This window comes from Gambusia affinis, linkage group LG11, assembly GCF_019740435.1.
Source record: "Gambusia affinis linkage group LG11, SWU_Gaff_1.0, whole genome shotgun sequence".
NCBI classification, from domain to species: domain Eukaryota; kingdom Metazoa; phylum Chordata; class Actinopteri; order Cyprinodontiformes; family Poeciliidae; genus Gambusia; species Gambusia affinis.
Genome location: NC_057878.1, coordinates 3,862,632 through 3,882,927, shown reverse-complemented (window position 1 = coordinate 3,882,927; position 20,296 = coordinate 3,862,632). Strand labels below are relative to the sequence as shown.

Below are 20,296 nucleotides of genomic sequence, written 5' to 3'. Positions count from 1 at the left end.
ATTCTACCTACATACTTAAAGTATAAAGTGGGAGCACACAAAAATGGCTCATTATTAAAATTTTTCCGTTCACTGCCATAAGTAACGACAGTGAATGAGGAAAATCTTGTGTATAGAAATATAGACAACGATTAAGTTTCAGTTATGTAACCAAATAAAAACAAAAAAAATTCTCTCCCTGGAAAGACCAGAACTTACAATGTTCTCTTATTCTGCAATTAACTAAACAACCTAAGGTACTTTCCCACTTGGGAATTGTTTGACCAGGGCTTTTCCCTTTGTTTGGGAGGTCAGCATTGACGCAGCCCTGCTCCATAAACCACTGGAACCACTTACTGTGTGAGTCTTTCTATTGTTTCATGATGTGAAATGGAGCTGCAAGTTGGACCAACGCTGTGGGAACCAACCTGTTAGTCCTGCGAATGTTTGGAGGATGATGTCAGGAAAAAAAATAAAATAAAATAAAGCACTTTTCATGTTGAACGGTTGGAGATTTGGCTCGTTGCATGCAAGTTGGAGAGGAGTGATTGTTCTGGCCACACGTTTGGTGGTAACATTTACACTGCTGACATGAATAATAATGACATATAAAAAGCCTTTATTTCCAGAACTGAAGAATAACAAAAAAGGTGTTTTCTTGTCAACGTAGCAACTTAAAGGCAAACTGGCGGCAAGTGCTGTAACTTTAGGAGCTAGAATGCCAGGCTTGTACTGGCCAGGAATGGAGAAAACATAGTAAAAACCAGAGTATAAGAAATAAGAACTAAACACTAAACCAGAGGCTAACAATGGGCGGCTGGAGCTCAGTGGGAAGAGTTGTCCAGGGTTTCCCGCAGTGTATTATAAGCCTGGTGGCCCGCCAGGCTTTATTTGCCTCCTCCCTGCTGGCTTTAGCCACCTTTATTTATTTCATCTACACAGCTTGTTTATACACTAGCCGTGTTTCCATTAACCATATAATAGCACAAATTTCAATTACAATAAATAAATACATTTGCTTAAAGGAAATATGGCAAATTAGAAAAGAGAATCCAGTTTGTTTGTTTGTTTTTTTAATTTAAAATATTGTTTTGCTTGTGTAAGATAGTTTCTGGTTATATATAAAAATAGGTGTATTTTGCAAAACTGCAAAGGAAACACTTTTTTTTTTGGAGGTAGTCACTGGCGCAAACCACAAAGAAGACGGTAAGAAGTTTGAAGGAGAATGATGATTTTATGAAAGCTCTCACTGCATGGCACAGTCGTGTGTCTTTCAAAAGTGTCGAATCCATAGCTACTCTGTAAAATGGCCGACTACAATTTCCCCAAAACGCCGCATACGTAGCCGCTCCCAAGTATGAGGGTCTTGGCCTGAATAAGACTCCAACGTTTCCTCTGACAGATGATGAGTGCTAGCTAGCATGAATGCTAGCGCTAGCTTTAATTATTTATTGTGTGAACAAGCTTACTCATGTGTGGTGTTAATTTAATTTCTTATTTAATAAAAACACCGCAATTGCGTAATTGTGTTTTTTCGACATCACCAGAATGTAGATGAAAATTTGCGAAAATATGTAATGAAAACACAATTATTGATAGCAAAGACTGACAAGCATAATGTATGCTTTGAGATGGCCACGAGGGGATGCGCCGCGTGCTCATTGATTACCAGGGCCGAGCTACCTCTCCTGAAACTCAGCATTGATCGCACGCGCCACCTTTTCACTCAAACCGGATGTCGACTGGGAGTGGCTTTATACGAACCTCGCATGAGATCTACTTTTCGAAGCTGCACCAAGGTACGCGTCAAGTATAAAAGCCTCTTATCAATTAACAAAAAAAATATCAGCGCATAATTTTCGCCTCCCGGGACTCTATTTTCTTCTTTTTAGTTGCAGAATCAAAGGGACGTTCTAACTTAAAGCTCACACTTATAAAACGAGTCAGTTTGTATCTGCTTTCCATAAAAAGATAAAACACTTTTGGGATAACTACAGCCGCTTTGCACTCGAATTTCATTTCTGTGGGACAATAACGTGTGTTTCTATCCTATTCTGCTTTTTTTCCCTTTTCTTTCTTTCAACAGTAATTTGCCGAGAACGCCAATCTGCAAAGGCTGGATGTTCGTGGTAACGTCCACAAATGTCCCTGGTTGGCATTGTCAGTGGTGACTAATGTGGCAGATTTTAGTATGACATAATACCCCAGCGAATGTGCAGTGGAAGTACAATTTTAAATGAAAAGTTGGCATTTTACGCACCATTAGCTACAAATGAACATATTTCTATTATGAATCATTTCAGTGTAGCCAGATGTTCCCAGTATGTATCAGACCCCAACTACCTGAAATTACATTCAGAAAATAACTCGATTTAAACATATTTAATTTTATTAACCCATATTTGGTCAATCACAATGTCCTCCACAATGCAAAGGGTGACACCTGCTGGCCAAATTGAGCATTGGCAAAAAAAATTATTAATCTTTACAGTGCTTGAAAAGTATCTAAATTTTATTTTATTTCCTTCAAAGAAAAATCCACACATGGTCTGTTAATATCAACTGCAGTTTAAACAAATAAATTCTACTGGTCTCTACAGCTATTCAAAGTTTTAGAGACAGGAATTTAAACAAGTTATCTGATGAAAGATCAATGCCACCAACCTGATGCCTTCAGCCCTAAGCAGAAGCAACTTTTATTTTTTAACCTCATATTATGTTCAATGACAGTCCTATGGATATGCCACAGCACTGCAGGAAGTAATAAACCAGTTTAAAAAGACCCATGGTGATTTTTTTTATACTAGCCAAAGATGGGCAGTTTCCCAGGGCGGCATTTGAGGATGGAGAGAGGGGCCACACAATCATCAAATGAAGACATAAAATTTTTCTGTCAATTGCACCTTGAATATGTTTTCTAGTGCTGGAAGTTCAGTGAGTTGTGAGAGACTTCACGACTCATTGAGGTTATAATGTAAAAAGTTTAAGTGGTGCACATACTTTTGCAAGTCAATGTAAACAAGTAAATAAAAAACTAGGCAATTTGTGTAACATTGAAAAAATAATGTTTTATTTGTTTCAATTTGTATTCTTTTTTATATAAATTTGCCATTACCATAAGTGTAATTGTCAATTTATAACTTTTTTTAACAAGTTGGCATCCAGAACTTTTGTTCCCCATCAAAACAACAGAGCCAGTAGAGTCAAAATCAAATACAATGACACATAAAAACATTAACGATTTACATTTAGGTCTGGCTTACCTATGCAAAAAATATACATATTTGTTTAAAACAAACCGAATAAAACTAGATAGGGCTGCAAAAATTTTATTTTTAACAAAGTTGTTTCTGAAAATGCTCCTTCAGGAACACTTCAGTACAGTAGTGTGTCCTCATTAGGTTGTGTGTGCAACTGTATCAGTAACATGTACAATATTCCATACTGCCTCACAAGTTTACTTCATAGAGTAAATACAAACATTTGAGACAAAATAATAGCGGATAAAATTAAGGCTAGAGAGTTCAGTTGATTCAAGACAGGAACATCAGCCGGTGACTTGACCGTCTCATCTGTTGTCAACTCCTGGAGTGCTGACTCACCGAACCAATCAAATCCAAATACATTCCTCCCTCAGGTTGTTGGGCTTCTATGGCACCTCTTTGTCTGTCAGAGCTCGTCCTACAAAACAAGCAGAGCCAGAAGAATAGTCTGATTCTATCTTAAGAGACTTTAAACTTTGAGTTGTAACAGAAAAGATGGCTACCTTTGGTGTGTTGTGTAACCGTGGCGACAGCTTCTCTAGCCGATGTCTGATGATGTCAGCGATTGTGTTTGCGTCCCGACTGTTAATGTGCTCCCCACTGTGTTCATACTGTAGTAACATGCACAAGTTATTATTGTTCTAGTTGTAAAGTAGAACGGTTGAAACACAGGCGCCCTCTGCTGGGTGTGTCTGTGTCCTCACCCTCCGAGTTCCCAGGTTTGGGTAAAATCGGACCGTTGGGTAGGCGGTGATTCCAGCTGACTGACACGTCTGATGATGAGCCTGACAGTCCACCTTCCCGGCCCGGACCTCCCCTTTAACCATCTGAGAATACAGAGAACCTTTAAAAACTCAACAACATTTATGCGTCAAGTTACCACACACATTTGTTTTATTTTACCGACATGTTTCTCCAGACTGAACGTAATATCTGGTTTCCTATCAGAAACAAACTACTCATTTTCAATCAAAATCTTCTCGGGGTAAGAATAATTTTGGGATGAACTGTTGATAAATGTGTCTCACCCGAGCCAGGATCTCAAACTCTGGAGCGAAGTGTTGGCAAGGTCCACACCAAGGGGCGTAAAAATCCAGAACCCAGTGATCCCGACCCGAAAGAACCTGGGATCTGAACGTCTCTGGAGTCAGATCCACCGATACTCTGGGCAAAGAACTACACACAACACCTAACTCCATTAACCCATTAACAGACCAACCAACGACTCTGGGTTACTCATGAAACCTCAAATGAGGTCAAGAAGAAGAAATGTTTTTAAGCAAGTAAGGGAGTAAGTATGTCAGTAAGTACTTAAGTATTCAAGCAAGTAAGTGTGTACTTAAGTAAGTAAATATGTAAATAAGTATTTAACCCCTATGTGGTCTTAGTGCGACATCCAGGAGAAGAGCAGCAAATGTCACGGTCGGAATAAAATCTTGGAAAAACACACGTGGGTTCAGTCCAAATGACCACATATCTTAAGACTGTGGGAGGGTTAAGCAAGTATTTAAGTAAATTAGTAAATAAGTAAGTATTTGAGAAAGAAAGAACTAAACATAAAAAAGAAAGAAAGAAGAAAAATAGGAAAAATAATTTAAAATATAAGCAGGAGAAGTAGTAGAGGAAAATATGGGAATACAGAAATATACTTAAAAGAGCAAAAAAAAAAAAGGAACAAAAGGTGGGAACAAAAGCATGTTGTTAGGAAGGAAGTCAAGCCGGATAAAGATGCTACCTGAGAGCCCATGCTCTGAGAGAATGTGCGTCTCTGTGCCAGCCATTGTAACTCCTGCAGAGAGAAACCAATCACTGTTCTTCTGTTCAGAAGAAGAATCTGAGGCTGATTCTTCCACAGTGGTCACTTACGTAAAGCGGTCTGGCTGCCTGGTGTTCCCAGAGTACAGGCGGACTTCAGGGTACGCCCTCACCCCCTGACTCTGGCAGAAGGTCTGGAAGCGCTGACAGTCCACTGAACCCACCAGGATTTGACCTGAAACCATCTGCAAGACAGTAAGGAGAGACAGCTTTCACTGCACTTCCTCTTCTCTCCGATTCCTCTGGTGGGAAACACACATCCATCAGAGGCTGTTTTAACTAATCATTATGCAAATAACCAGAAAACATTAGATGTGAACTTGTCATTATTTAAGAGGAGTTGTTCAATTGAATTGTTCATAGTAATTGGGGCCACAATCAGTGGCTTTTGTCACTGTGGAACAGTTCTGTGTTCATCTTCTGTATGTGTGGTGAGACCTGGATTCTCTGTTCAACTTGTTGAATATTGAGATTTAAAATTAAATGCACCTAAATAACATATGTGATTTGCATCATTACAAAAATTGACCGGTAAAAATAGCATGTGAATGAATTTCCTTCATGCCGTCATTTTGAGTGACGGCATGAAGGAAATTCAACAAAAAACCTCTGACTTCAGTTGTTATAAAAATGCACTAAATACCAAAAATGACTTAAAAGAAATTTGACTTTGTAATTTAATGACTTGAAATTGGGTGTTTGTCTCTTTAAGAACTCCTGCTCCACCAGGTGTTTGCTAATTGCTGCTGGCTAGTCTGAAGGAGCTTAGTGAGGGAGCCGCATGGGAACTACAGCTCTGAGGAGGAGCTCTGTCCTTGAAGGTGGAGCTAGGTTCCACCAGGCAATTTGCACAGCATAATGGTTGCCACGGGAGATTAAAAGATTCCTCAAACATGCATGACAGAACAAACAGTTTAGGGATGTTTCTGACGTGGTACTCCCGCGTCAGAAACATAAGATGTGAAGCTCAAAAAAGCCAATTTTACATAATACTGATCCCTTTAGCCTCCTTTTGAATTTGTGCATCTGCTGTCATACCCGAGCCATGCGTCTCCAGTCAGGCATCATGGCCTGACAGGGACCACACCAAGGAGCGTAGAAGTCCACCGCCCAGGTCTGACCCGCAGCTCTGCCTGCAACATCACCACCCAACCTGGTTAAAGCTTACACTGAACTGACATTGATGCATTTCTACCAGAGCATGCTGAGTGAGTTTTAAGGGGATCTGAAAATGTTAAAGACACATTATTTTTGCACCTCTTGTTTATATGACTGAACAATTTTCCTTACATTCATTTAAAGTTTGTACCTTTAACTTTCTCTGTGAAGCTGGAGGGATCCAGGACCAGCACAGATGGGCTGACCAGATCCTGGAGAAGCAAAAATAAAAGAAGAAATCACCTTTCTGGTTACTTTCATAAAAGTAAAAAAAAAACAACACAGAACCCAATGAAAAGTTAAATATTACCTGTATGAACTCCAGGATGCCGTCCGCTGAGTGATGTCCTTCGTATTCGTGCATGGAGGAGCCATTAAAGATGACCGTGGTGGGATACGCCTGGATGTTATACTGAAACACAAAGAGGGTAAAGGATGACCAACAGATTTATCCCTCAGCACAAAACACCCAGAGGGTTGAGCCTACCGTGGAGCACAAGTCATGGTGGATGGTGCAGTCCAAGGTGCCAAACTTCATCTGTCCAGCCAACTGGATGGAAGCTTTTCTCAGTTCAGGAAGTAAGGCTCGACATGGAGGACACCACTGCAACCAGGATGAATATTTTTAATCCACCAAACTGTAGAAACTGAGCTGTTTTTGGGTCAAATATAAATTGGATTAATATGATTATATTTCTTGACTGCTTCTCAGCATTAACATTACAAAAGAATATAAATCACATATACACAACACAAATACTTGCATTTCCAGTTACGAGTATCTGTGAATGTTTGTGTTCTGGGTGTAGAACTAGAACCCGTCCATCATGCCAACAGAGATTTGGTGCATCTTGAATCTCAGAAGATTGCAAACTACAAAACACACTAAGGTTTTGGTCGTGTTTATAGCTAATGACGTGGTTCTTGTCAGCCATGTGACAGGTTTCTTCCTGTGAATTTATAAAGCCACAGGAAATCTACAATCCTACATGTTACTAGACAGATAAAACCCAACTTAAAATAGCAACAGCATCTATTTTGAAACTGTTTTAAAAATCTCCAAAATTATATAAAAATCTAGAAATACATTATAACACAAATAATCAATTCATTTTCCCAACCAAGTCTACTGAAAATAATAAATATTAATATTAGATCTCCTTAGTATTTTGAAGAATTGCCTTTTAAATGCAAGACTTGGGCCAAAGGATTTGGGTTTCCTTCCTTTAGGTTATCACAATAGTTTCGTAGTGTTCTGATCCATTCCTCCTGACAGAACTGGAGGAATGGATCAGGAATGGGTTTGATCAGGTCTGTGGGCTGCCTTGATCAAACACACATTTTCTATGGAACTGAGATCAAGGTTTTCTGTCGTCCTCTCCAAAACATTGACTTTGTTGTTCTTCTACAACGGGATCTTTACAGTCTCCTTTGGAAGCTTGGGTTTTTAGATGTTGCTTCTTTTTTTTTTTTTTTTTACATAATTTTCAATCCCTATTCAAGAACTATCTAAGAAGTCAATTGCATATAATATTACCCCTCTAATGAATCTGAATTTGATCAAAGTACAATAAACTCCCTAAAATACTCCCTATCTCATTATTTTTTGACATTTAACAAACAGAAATGATTTCAGTCTACAGTTCCAGAAGGTTTTACAAACCGGAGCAAAGAAGTCAACGAGCCAGGGCTCCTTCCTGTTAGAGGGGAAGTTGTCTGGCCTTAGCGTTGTCACATGAGCGCGAACGCTATCCCTGGCAAAACCCGCGATGTTGTACAATACGTCTTTCCCTGCATACGGACAACAGGACACAACGGACATTCAGACACTCTGAAACAAACTGACTGCATTGAAAGAGGCAAACCAGCAGTAATAGGATTAAATAAAAGAGTTGCGGTACTGACCATGGTGGATCTCAAAGTCGTGGATTCCCAGTCCTTTAAAAACAGCCACACAGGGTTTGTGGATGTACAGAGTCTGACACAGCTCAGAGTCTGCGACGCAGTCCACTCTGCCGACCTGGACAGACAAACGGCCGGTTGGGACTGTCAGGCTGAGACTAGAAGCTAAGCAGAAAGGCCGCTTACCTGTATGTGATCATTTCGAAGAAACGCTTGAAGCTTCTTGTACTCGCTGGAGGCCGATCGGCCACTGAACGTAAAACTGATCAACCAGCGATGATGGGCCAGTTTCTTCTGCATATAGGTAGATTTCAACATTTAGAGTACAGAACATAAAATCTGATTAAGCAGCTGCTTTTGTGTTGTGTTTCTACCTTGAAACTGTCACTCGTCAGCAGTTCCAGATCAGGCAGATGATCAATGACCTGATTGTAGATCTCCCTGCTATCCAAAGTCTTCAACCACTAAATTACATGAACATGAACAGAATCATCAACATGAACCGAAGTATGACTCACTGTATTTCCAACGATACGTCAGTCAGATACTAGCATGTTCTATCATACCAGTACGCTGCCTTGCTTTTCCAGAGAACTTCCAGGAGGGAACAAAGCAGTGGCTCCACTTGTCACCTGAAATAGAAAAATAAAAAATAATAATAAAATCAACTACACGTACCGTAAAAAACAACATTTACTTCATGTCAGCGGTATGTCTTACTTGAAAACTATCGCAGAGCTGTTGCTGTGTAGCGCAGTCCATCCATCCCACCTTAACAAGACCATCCTAAACGCAAACAACCGTCACTCAGACCAGAGATCTCTGCAAAGATTTTCGTGGGGTGCCACAAGGTTCAATCCTTGGACCTCTCCTATTTATTATCTACATGCTCCTGCAAGCTCTGGTTATAACAAGAAATGAAATTAGTGAACTACGCAGATGATGCACAACTCTATATTACTATGTCAGCAGGTGACTCCGAACCCATCCAAGCACTGTGAGCACTTAGAGTAAGTTAATGTGTGCATGTGTGTTAAAGTCCTCCAGCTGAATAGAAACAAAACTGAAGTTATTATCTTTGAACTGAAAGAGAAATGATCTCGAGTCGACACATGGCTTCACTTATTACAGCTGTGTGATTAGTATTGTAGAGGGGATATAGAAAATATTCCAAGACCACTAAACATGATTAATTTGGTGGTGAAATTAGTGAGATGGGGACTTTTTAGAGCTCAAATATCATAGAACACCTCCTCAAATGAAACAAGCTCATGTACACTTATTGGAATAATGTCAAATAATGCAAAATGACACAAATCTGTGGTTGTACTAGGAAGAGAGGTTGCTTGATGAATTTAGACAAAACTACGTTTTTTAATCATTTCTAAAAGATGGCTTATGTCCGACTGAAACACACTGTTATGACTGCTTATCAAGGTAACCTAACATCACTTGTCTATAGGTTTAAAACAAAGACTAATTCAAGAATTTGGATATAGTCCAGGCTGACTGTTTTGTTGTGTCTCACTTTTTTCGGCTGATGACATTAAAATCTATCCAATTCAGCTTTTTTCTCACCAACATTCCGGCAAGCTTCTGTCGTGTCCTAGGCTCCAAACAATCTGAGAAAGACAGACACGTGTCAGCACGTAGAGCAGAAATCTACAAAGTTATTAATGATATTTCTGATGACAGGAGTGTATATGTGTGTGTGTGTGTGTGTGTGTGTTATTAGCCTAATGTTTTGCACTGACAGCTGTCTATGTTACCTCCAGTATCAGAGCAGAAGGTGATAAGCCAGCCGAGTCCTGACGAGAACGCGTTCTCTATCTCAGTGAACACATTGCCTGGAGAGAAAGAGGGAATAAGAGGCTGAACAGAAAGACACTCCTTCCAAGGTGTGTACAGAAGTGGTTTGAAATCAAAGAAACAAACTATGAACTAAGAGAGAAGCTTTAAAGCTGACATCAGCAGGTCAAAACGTTTCAAAAGCCAGAGACTCAAAGCCACAAAATTCTGACCGGTTCATCTTGAAACAACAAAACAGAAAACCTGCGTATAATTTACTACACGAAAGCAGTATAGAACTTACAATAAAGATGCATATTGTGTTATTAACAGATGGTTGATGGAAAAGTTGACAGCTTTGAAATGGTTGGTCTGAAAATGGATGAAGGATGAGCTCACCCTGCCACAGCTCAGTGACTGTTGTAGTGATGAACTGCATGGAGAAGCGAACCAGGTTGTCTCTGGTTCTCTCCTCTGTGAATTTCTCCGGCCTCTGCAGAAACACACAGATCGATCAGAGGCTGGTCCTCATCGGGTGAACTCTGCTTGTGGTGCATGTCAGTGAGAAGCAACTCTGATCTGGAGATTGACAAATCAGCAACGTGGCATCTTCCCACAGGCTGTCTGAAAGCTGGTGATTTTATTGGGACATTATAACCAGCTGCTTTGAAACAATAAAAACGAACATTACTTGAACTACACTTGAATGGCATGGTCTGACTTTATTGGCTTTGATTGAGAAGTGGCTAAAAGAAATGTGCCTCTGTAGTCACGCTTTCATTGACCATGTAAAAGAGCAACTTGATATACTGAAAATAAATTAGTTTAATGGACACATGTCAATTTTGGAAAAAAACTTTCATCGTTTGATAGCATTTTTAATTGAATTAATGAGAGTAACAATAACATCTAAATTCCCTTTGGGATCAATAAGGTATTTTTTAATTGAACTTTGAACTGAATTGAAAAAGTTTTGGCGCTAAGATAAGGAGGTTCGTTGGCTAAATAAAAATTGGTTTATTTCGCAAAACTGTGATGGGAACACTTTTTTTTGGTTGTTACTTCTTGAGGAAAATCAAGAAAGATGACCGGGAGTGGTTGGAGGATTTTGGTACGACATGTTTTTTGTTAATGACTTATTGTGTGAATAAAATCACGTGTGATTTTAATTGCACTGGAAACACCACAAACGTGAAATTGTGTTTCTTCGACATCAATGGAACATTGACGAAGATTTGCGCACATTTGTGATGGAAACGCAGCTGGTGTTGCATCGTATTCACACTCCTTGGAAAAAGGGAAGTTGTGGATGGCTGATAAAGATTTACAAGACACTGTAAATCTTGTGCATCTCCTTTCTCAACTCCTTTGATTACTTTAACCAAAGGAGTATATTAAAATAATTTACAATATTGAGTATGGTAATAGTATAAATAAGCATATATAAAACAGACCTGTCCTGCTCTATAGATGTACAGGCTGGGATAGCTGTTGATGCCTTTCCTCCTGCACAGATGGTTGTTGTCTCCACAGTTCACCGCTCCAATCCGGATCACTCCGTCCATCTCCTTGGCAAACTCCCTCCACTGCGTCACATACAGAACAGAGAAAACAATGTTAAGGGTTTGACGAAAGAAAGGTTTACTTAATGATTAAGTCTACAAACACAGCATATCTGCCTTGTGTTTCATTAGAAATCCAGCTGTAGTATATGAACCCTGAACTGGAGCCAAGTCAGCCACCACCAATATTTGGAGATTCGTCAAAGGCTTATTGCGTACACACTCAGGGCGCATTCCCTGTTTAGTCTGATTTAATAGAACTCTAGTCCGTTTCACTATAAAGTCTGGTTTGTTTGGGGAGGTGTGAATGTGCAGTCAAAGTCTGATGTGGACCAAAAAGCCTAACTCTGGTCTGTCTACAAACCGAGGTCTCGGTTTGGTTTATGTGAACTCTGCTAATAATTGCTTGACCATATAGTGGCGGAGCTTTCATCCCCAGATTGTCTGTTGATAGATATGTATCAAAAATAAATAAAACAAGACTGTGATGTCACAGCAAAGGAAACATTTTTCTTTATAACAATGTAAATTCTATTTTCTTTAACCCAAAACACATGCACCGATCGAAACCACTAAAGGTGGCAAATTTTTAATCCCAAAATCAGCTTATTCTTGTTTGTTTGTTTCTTTTGTTTTAACAAGAGTCAGCTAGAAATTCAAGTGTGTTCAGAAACAGCAGACAACACACCTGAATTTGCGCAGGACTCCAGAGGCGTGTTTAGTGTGTCTATTTATTTTGGTGTTTTATTACCGTTGGAGCCAGCTGGTGGCAGTGTGAGCATCGTGGAAAGTAGAAGTTGACAAACCAGATTTCTCCAGAGTTCACTGCTGCTTCTAGAACACAAAGGCATCGAAGTTTACTCACCGTTTTTAACCCACATGCTGGCAGTTCTCATCACTTTACTTGCAACAGTTTACTTCTTCATTTACTGTGATTTGTTGTTGCTTTCTTTGTTAAAACCTTACCAAAGTCTCCGCTGTCCAAAGTTATAATCTCCAGATCATCATCGTAGATACCTGTAACAGACAGACCGATACATTAGTCGCAATACGATACAAACATCATAATAGGAGTTGGTGGTTTAGAACAAAAACTATTTAAAGTCCTGGTAAAAATAGATGGAGTCTCACCAAAGTCGTAGCGGTAGAAGTTCCAGCTCTCGTAGCGTCCTCCTTGCTGCTCGTCCAATCCCTTTTCTCCATATTTATCATATTTCTTTCTCAAGTCTTCATCTTTCAGCACTTCATACGCCCGATTCACCTTCAGGAACTTCTCATGAGCCGAGGAGTCGCCCTAAGCAATCGTTGGTCAGCATTAACGATGACAAGCAGACTTTAATCTACCAAAATGTTTGAGATTTTTGGCTTTTCCTGTCTGTGACTCACAGGGTTTTTGTCAGGATGCATGGTGAGCGCCAGCTTCTTGAACGCCTGTCGGATCTCTCTTGTCGTCGCTTCCCTGCTGACCCCCAGCAGCTCGTAGTAGTCCGACTCCTTAGCACAAACCGCCGCCAGCAAGATGGCAAAGACGAAAACCAGCGACAGCGTGAGGATAACAGGTCTTAAGACCCTGTTGACGACTCTGGGCCCCATCTCTGGTCCTCCTACTGTAACCCCTAGAACCTGGAACTGAAGGAGAATATCCTCAATATTCATTTCCGTCATACAGGTATCAACATTCTACCACCACTGCACGACTATATGATATTCTTCTATAATGTATAAGCCCTCCAAGCAGATTCACTTTTGTCTCACTAGTCCAAAGGATATTTTTTCGAAATATCTTGAGAATTATCAAGATATTTTTTGCCAATTGGATATAACTAAGAGTGGATATAATTAAAACCGGTTTTCAACAAAGGACTGTCGCCACGGACATGTTAGTATTAATATTTGATTTGCGTTTTTGGCTAACAACATGGGTGAAAAAAAATAAATAAAGGTTGGTTTCTCGTGCGCACCAGCTAATTTCACGTGCGCACGACAGAATAATGTGAAATTAGACAAGATATAATCTACCTCGCCTTCCCTGAGTTTTTGAGTGACATTATTTAGTGTTTTCAGAACATTTTATTTACTTTCTGCAACCATTATTCACTGTAGTAGTTTTTGAACATGACTTGGTTGGCTACCAAAAGTATCTCTTGCGCACGAGAAAATGTACGCCTCATTTTTAAAGACAAACTATACAACTTTCAGCTTCCTAATTGAAGAAAATACACCGAATTCTACATCCCAAAAAAGGCAAACATCGTTTCTTTTAATCATAAACATCAATCACAACTAAATGAAAACTAAAAATCCCCACCTAATAAAATTACTTGCACAAGAATAAAACATTTCAGTACATTCGCTACTTGACCAGTAACAAGTTATAGAAAGAAAATGCAGTTATAACGACAATTTATTTCTACCCTGTTTAAATTCTAACTTTTGTTGAGGACAATAAATTTATCAACTTCCTGAAAAGCGTTATTTTCACAGAATAAAAAGGCTTCTTTAAAAGGCTAAGCTAAGCTAACTGGAACAAGAACTACTAATTATCTTAATAGCCTGTTAACCGCTACAGAGGGTATAGACGGTGCGGAATTGTGGTTAAATCGAATATTTCCTCTAATGTTTACAAACGTTTTAGGTGAATAAAATCAAAGCTTTGTTACCTCCGAGGAGATTCAACACCTTCCAGCCTGCAGATGAAGATCCGCATCAGCATCCGGCTCATGCCGGTATCAAGTTGTTCACGATAACGGAGCAACTTCCGTCTCTTTTCAATCAAAATAAAGTCTTGTGGATAACCGAAACGTTTGAAACAAAGTCATGACTGCGTCGTTCAATTCATAGTTATTTGCTTCCCATCTAAGAGCCAGTAAAAGAAAGGGCAGGAGCGTTTCCAAATACTCACGGCTGAATTTGAACTTTTATTTTGACACGAGAACCTTTAAACTCACGGAAACTAGCTCGAATATTTATGGCACCTTGATGCAATTTGAAGCTCCGCAACCACATGAAGATGACGTAAAGTATGGTGCATTCGAAAATTGTGCCGTTTACGATTTCATATTTGGAAAATATTTTACCTCAAATTCTGATTTATCTGATACTCAGCGAAGCATACACCCATTAAGTAATTATGTCTGTCTAAATTAGAAATTAAAGACATATTTACAATAAGTTATTTTTTGATTGTGTTTCAAACCCGTGGCAAGAAAGTGGTTGATTTTAGGTTGTAGTTCGAACACTTACAAACTTTACTCCAAACGAGGAAGATGAAAGTTAAGTTTTATTTGTCATGTTTGCCAGGTGGTTTAAATACCATGGGCAACTAACATAATCGCAATTTTTCCAACCGCAATTGGATTTTGAAAGTCTTTAGGATTTGTTTCTGCTTTTAGCTTAAATGCGACCATATTCAAACAGGTAGAACATAATATGAGTACTTTAGTTTTGTATTATTATTATTAATTATTATTGTTGTTGTTGTTGTTATTTTACATATTATTAATTCGGAAAGTATTACCATACTGTATCTTACTGTGCCCGGAAACACATTTTAACATTTCTGAATATTTAAATTATACGGGTACGTGTTAAAAAACGATGCACTTGAACATCTCACCCATGCCATCAGTTACATGCGCCGGAACTTTCTGTAGGCGAACCATCAGCTAACCCCAGCTCTCCGTGAACAAGCTGTGGTTCCCTTAAAAAGCGGGCTTTAACCCGCTCAACTTCTCCACATTAGATTATTTAATAAAAAGAACCCATCAGAGGTTTGTGTGTCGACAACAGGAAGTTACTGTTAGTGAAGAGCTAGCTCTGCCGGCTGAGTTTGTTTGCCACTGGCCTATTTTCCCCCTTTCGTCACTTCCTACTTTTGAAACTCGCGGCTGTAGAAAAAGAAGAAAATGGAGTTACAAGGTACTGTAACTTTTATACAATCTTCATCGCGCGCTCTGCTAGTGTTAAAGTGGTTTTTCCACTTAATGTTGTGTGCTCAAGAACACCGAAAGCAGCTTTATGTCTTGCTTTGAAACACACAGTTAACCATTACTCATTCGTTTGGGATATTTTTGCTCTCTACGGTAATTGTGATCATTCCGCGCAATAGATAACTCGGTGGAGGTTAGAAATGTTACTGACTTCCTTAAGTGAGGTGAGTATATAATATTGAGCTCCCTACGTCAGTACCTTACTCGGTGGAACCATCCTTAGCTGAAGTCACATCAGCTTCAAGTGTTTGGTTCTGCCGTCTATCAGTGAGTCTTATTGGTTTCCTACATTTGCTTTCTAAAGCACTCATGTCCAGACATGCTTAGTTGGAATTTGGTCTTTGATTAGGCCATTATGACTTGTTTTTGGTCTAATGTAACCAGATCACCTTCCACATGTTTGCTCTGTTCCTTAAATGACTTACCACAAAGTGTGAATGAGAGTCATTACACCTTTCCTCATGACTTAACCCTGCTTCAGACTTGTGGTTGCCCTGGATTTCATTTAGAGACAACAGAGTGAAGGGGGCAGCATACAAATGCATGTGTGACTTTTCAAATGTGTGTTTGCATAAAGATTTATACAAACACTCCTTTTCGTGACACCAAACATTTTCACAGTGCTTGTGTTGGCCTACCAGAGGTAGGTGGAGTACCTAAAACCTATACTCAACTAAGAGTAGAACTACTGGTGATCTCTACCGCATGTTTTTACTCAAGTAAGATTAAAAAGTAGCCGTCCAAGAAATCACTCAAGTAAGAGTAAAAACATTTGACAAAAAAGTCCACTCAAGAAGAGCAAGTGATGAAATGATCAATTATTTAATATTTAAAAATTACTTCATCAGACAGACCAAAATATGAAGTTGAGCAGAAATTTTGGTATTTTAAGTATGAAAATGAAAATAATTTATACAAGTGAAGTAATAATGAAAATCAGTCAAGAGAGAACGTTTCCAAATCAGTTTCTTCCATTAAGAACTTTAACAAAAAAATGTGTGAATTTTCAGGTGAATTTTTGTTTTTTCATTCAGTTGATAGAGAATGCAGAAATTTTACTCAAGTCAGAGTGGCGATACTTCATAATAAAATTACTCAAGAAGTACAGGGTAGTAAAAATACTCCTAAAAGTAGATTTCGTTTTTGTTTTGTTTTTTTCAAAAGAGTTACTGAATTACTAAACGTAATTGAGCAAATGTAAATAGTTATTACCCAACTCTGTGGCCTACCAAGTTAAACATCAATGCCATACACTTACATTCTGATTTATCTGATACTCAAAACATGAAAGATTCCTGTGGAATATAACCCTTGAAAATTATCCTGCTGTCGCTGTCTTCCAGTGGGTTCTGAACCGATGACTCTGGGTTCTCCCGCCTCGCCAAAGCCGACTTCCGGAGCTCAGTTTCTCCCCGGTTTCCTCATGGGTGACCTGCCGGCACCGGCCACCCCGCAGCCCCGCCCTTTCAGCCTGACCTCGCCCCTCGCAGAGAGCCTGAGTGCAAGTCGAGGTCAGCAGAACAAAGCTGGATGTTGCTGTTGTTGTTGTTGTGGGTAGGGTGTGTGTTAATCTGGGGGTTTGTTTCAGGAAGCGCCAGCAGTGGAGGAGGTTCGGCCCCGCAGCCCGTCGTCCCCACGCCAAAAGATAAGAGCGGAGCGCCACCTGTCCGCAGCATCTACGACGACCTGGTCACCACGGGAACGCCGCTCAGTGCACTCAAGCAGGTCGGTACGCAGCCAGGTAAAAGAGTAGGACGACGAGACATCCAGGTGAACCGGAACAGAGCAGTTAGCAAAAACGGCTTTAATTTGGCTAATCTAAGATCAGCTGTGTTTCCATTAATCATAGTAATGCGCAAATTGAAATTTGCTTAATTGAAACAGATTCTTTTCTAAATCACTAATTTAGAAAAGAATTGTGTTTTTAAAAAAGGGAGCTACATGAGGTGGTTTTTCGAAACAGAGGGTGTGCTGTGGTGGCGCAGAGGTTAAGCACAACCTCGACCTGGTGATCTTTACCGCATGTCTTCCATTTCTCTTTACCACCTTTTCGGTCTTAGCACTTTCAAATAAAGTGCACTAGTTGCCAAAGAAAACTGCAATGGTAAGACTTTTTCCGCTTCACACCAGTCAAGCAGTGATGATCCGATTGTTACCAATAGTAACAGTCGGATGTTACTACTGGTGAAAACCACAAAGAAGACAACAGGAAGTGGTCGTCTTTGTAGTTTGTAGTTGGGTTTTTTTGTACAAAGTTTACATCTGTCGCTGCCATGATTTTTACTGACTTATTGTGTGAACAAGTGTCTTCATGGGTTATTTTAATATAATTTTTTTACAAAATGTTGTTTTTTCAGCATTACCAGAATATGAACAAAGACTTGCACAAATTTGTAATGCAAACATAGCTGGTGTCTGATCTCTTAAGACATCAATGTCAACATTGGGTCTCTGTTCTGTTTCAGTCTTTTCCAGTCATGCAGTCTCCCCTCTCAGCACGCCAGGCCTCCACTCCAGGAGCAGGTGCGTACTGATACACCCCTCACTGACTCAGTTATCATAAAGTGAATCCCGGCTTGACCCGGGCTTCCTGTGTCCAGTGTTCCAGCAGGGATGCCTTTCTCCGGCGCAGGTGGATCCTTTCTACAGTCAGGGGGAGTCTCTGTCATCTGACGACCAGCTGGACCAGACCTGGGTCACGGTCTTTGGGTATCCATACTCGACCTCGTTCTAGCCTGTTAGCTTTACGGTCGCTTGCAGAAATCACTGGAAAATATTTTAATATATTTTGTTTATGGTCATGTTACGATCACAAAGAAAAACAGTATGAAAGCAGTGCAGCAGTATGGTAAGTCACTGATGTGTGTTTCAGTTTTCCTCCAGCCTCAGCGTCCTACATCCTGCTGCAGTTCGCTCAGTATGGAAACATTCTCAAACACACGGTGAGAGCAGCTAGTTGCTGGTTTTAGTGGTTTCTCTCAGCTACAAACTGATTGACTGACACACACACACACACACACCCAAACTGATGATGTGTTGGCAGATGGCGTCTCCTGGGAACTGGATGCACCTCCAGTACCAGTCCAGACTGCAGGCCAGGAAAGCCCTGTCCAAAGACGGGAAGGTGTTCGGAGACTCCATCATGGTGGGAGTTAAGCCCTGTATAGACAAGGTGCGTTCCTGCTGTTACCCAGCATGCCGTCTGCTTCTGTTTCACTTAAATTTGAGGTTTGACCCTTGATCGTTTCTCCCAGAGTGTGATGGGGAGCAGAGACGCCGTCTCTCCGCCCCTCTCCGTCTCCTCCTCTGCTCTCCCCTCCACCCCTCGGTCCGCCATCCGGCCCCTCAGCGCCTCCTACAGGAGCTCCGGCAGCGACTACCAGGTGGCTTCACATCTCCATCTCACTCTCTCTGCATTTCCATTCACCTTAAAATTCTGCAAGTTGAAATTAAAAATGAATTTGCTTAGTGAAAATGTTTTATGTCAGTGTATTAGGGTCATTGTACATAGAAAAACAAAGGATGAGTACATATCGGCCAAAAAAAATCTCAGAGATTTTCTACAAAAAACAAGAAAATCTCAGAATTTGAAAAGTCTAAAATTTGCTAGAAAGAACGCAGAAATGAAGAGATTAATCTCAGAAATTTTCTAGAAAGAAAACTTGGACATTTCTGAGTGTGAAAAGTTGCAAATTTGCTTTAAAAAAATAAGAAAACTTAGTTTTCTAAGTTTTTTTTCTCTCAAAATTTCTGAGTATTTTAGTTGAAATTTACTACAATCTACATTAATTTATTTATTTTCCTCTACTACACAGTCATATTTTTCAGCCATATCAAAATTAATGTATTTTGCAAAGCTGCAATGAAAATACTTTTGTCAAATCACATAAGTCATACGATCAACACTTGGGTCAGCAAAGGATGATGGCCCGGTTTTAACGATCTGTTGCGTGAACAAACATATTCACGTGTGATTTTAATTTAAATTCTCATTTAACGGAAACGCCGCAACGGCAAAATTGGGTTTTTCGACATTAGTTAAACGTCAAAGTTTTGCGCACACTTGTAGTGGAAACACAGCTTCTGCTGCTGCATGCAGAATCGTTCTCAATCGTTTCAGTTTGAACATTTGTGTACATCTGTCCACACTCAGGTGGTGACAGACAGACAGACGCCCAGGAAGGACGACAGCTTTGTTTCCAAAGCAATGGAGTACATGTTTGGCTGGTGATGAGAGAGGAATACTGTATATGCAGATAGAGAACAGGATTCACTACAGTGTGTGTGTGTGTGTGTGTGTAGGTGGGTGTGTGTGTGTGTGTGTGAGAGAGACGGTTGGAGAATCTCTGTCTGCTTATTTTTTATCATGATTTTTTAATGTCTTTTTCTCAATAAAGTTTGTCTTTTTCTTCAATCCAGTTGAGTCATTTAATTTTAATTGGGCACAAGGTGGCAACGCAGTCAAGGTGACCGCTGGAGATGGACACCAGGCCCCCCTTGACCAGGCAAAGGGATGGACGGACAGACGGATACATGGATGTAAATAAAATCGAAAGATTAGAAAAGCAGGTGTAGCAGATTCTCCTTTTAATTAGAAAGAATGATGTGTCCAGTAGATGGCGCTATAAACTTTTATGACACATTCTCCAGGCAGTTAAGAAAACCAGAGAGCTACATTTAAGAAGACATCCTCGGAAAGGAACTTAGGAAAATATTTTCATACAGGATAAATGAGTTACTTAGAGAAATAGCTGAAAGTAAATATTTAAATTTAAGAAAAAACTGAAGATTATAATGCAAACGAGCTGGCGTCACACCCTGTGTTAGCTTTCATAGCTAG

General features: G+C 39.9%; 2 protein-coding genes across 4 annotated transcripts; one reads left to right on the top strand and one right to left on the bottom strand.

Moving 5' to 3' along the window:
• Window positions 1-3,027: 3,027 nt before the first annotated feature.
• Window positions 3,028-15,149, bottom strand: dnajc10 (DnaJ (Hsp40) homolog, subfamily C, member 10). 2 transcript variants are annotated; one of them, XM_044132309.1, is made up of 25 exons: window positions 15,084-15,149; window positions 12,854-13,096; window positions 12,599-12,761; window positions 12,434-12,484; window positions 12,219-12,301; window positions 11,360-11,491; window positions 10,305-10,398; window positions 9,887-9,964; window positions 9,696-9,739; window positions 8,838-8,903; window positions 8,684-8,749; window positions 8,492-8,581; window positions 8,304-8,411; window positions 8,121-8,235; window positions 7,879-8,006; window positions 6,703-6,819; window positions 6,526-6,627; window positions 6,367-6,427; window positions 6,096-6,190; window positions 5,109-5,242; window positions 4,978-5,031; window positions 4,271-4,418; window positions 3,947-4,069; window positions 3,746-3,853; window positions 3,028-3,660 (listed from the first exon to the last, which is right to left on the bottom strand). In XM_044132309.1, exons 1-25 carry the CDS (start codon window positions 15,090-15,092, stop codon window positions 3,649-3,651), a joined length of 2,424 nt encoding a protein of 807 aa, XP_043988244.1. In that variant the 5' UTR covers window positions 15,093-15,149; the 3' UTR covers window positions 3,028-3,648. The 2 variants fall into 2 exon arrangements, with proteins under 2 accessions (XP_043988244.1, XP_043988245.1); XM_044132310.1 differs by lacking the exon at window positions 15,084-15,149 and adding an exon at window positions 14,128-14,485.
• A 97-nt stretch (window positions 15,150-15,246) lies between these two features.
• Window positions 15,247-19,870, top strand: nup35 (nucleoporin 35). 2 transcript variants are annotated; one of them, XM_044132311.1, is made up of 9 exons: window positions 15,247-15,385; window positions 16,800-16,967; window positions 17,045-17,181; window positions 17,922-17,979; window positions 18,057-18,165; window positions 18,329-18,398; window positions 18,500-18,628; window positions 18,711-18,839; window positions 19,610-19,870. In XM_044132311.1, exons 1-9 carry the CDS (start codon window positions 15,373-15,375, stop codon window positions 19,685-19,687), a joined length of 891 nt encoding a protein of 296 aa, XP_043988246.1. In that variant the 5' UTR covers window positions 15,247-15,372; the 3' UTR covers window positions 19,688-19,870. The 2 variants fall into 2 exon arrangements, with proteins under 2 accessions (XP_043988246.1, XP_043988247.1); XM_044132312.1 differs by lacking the exon at window positions 15,247-15,385 and adding an exon at window positions 15,474-15,620.
• Window positions 19,871-20,296: the final 426 nt, after the last annotated feature.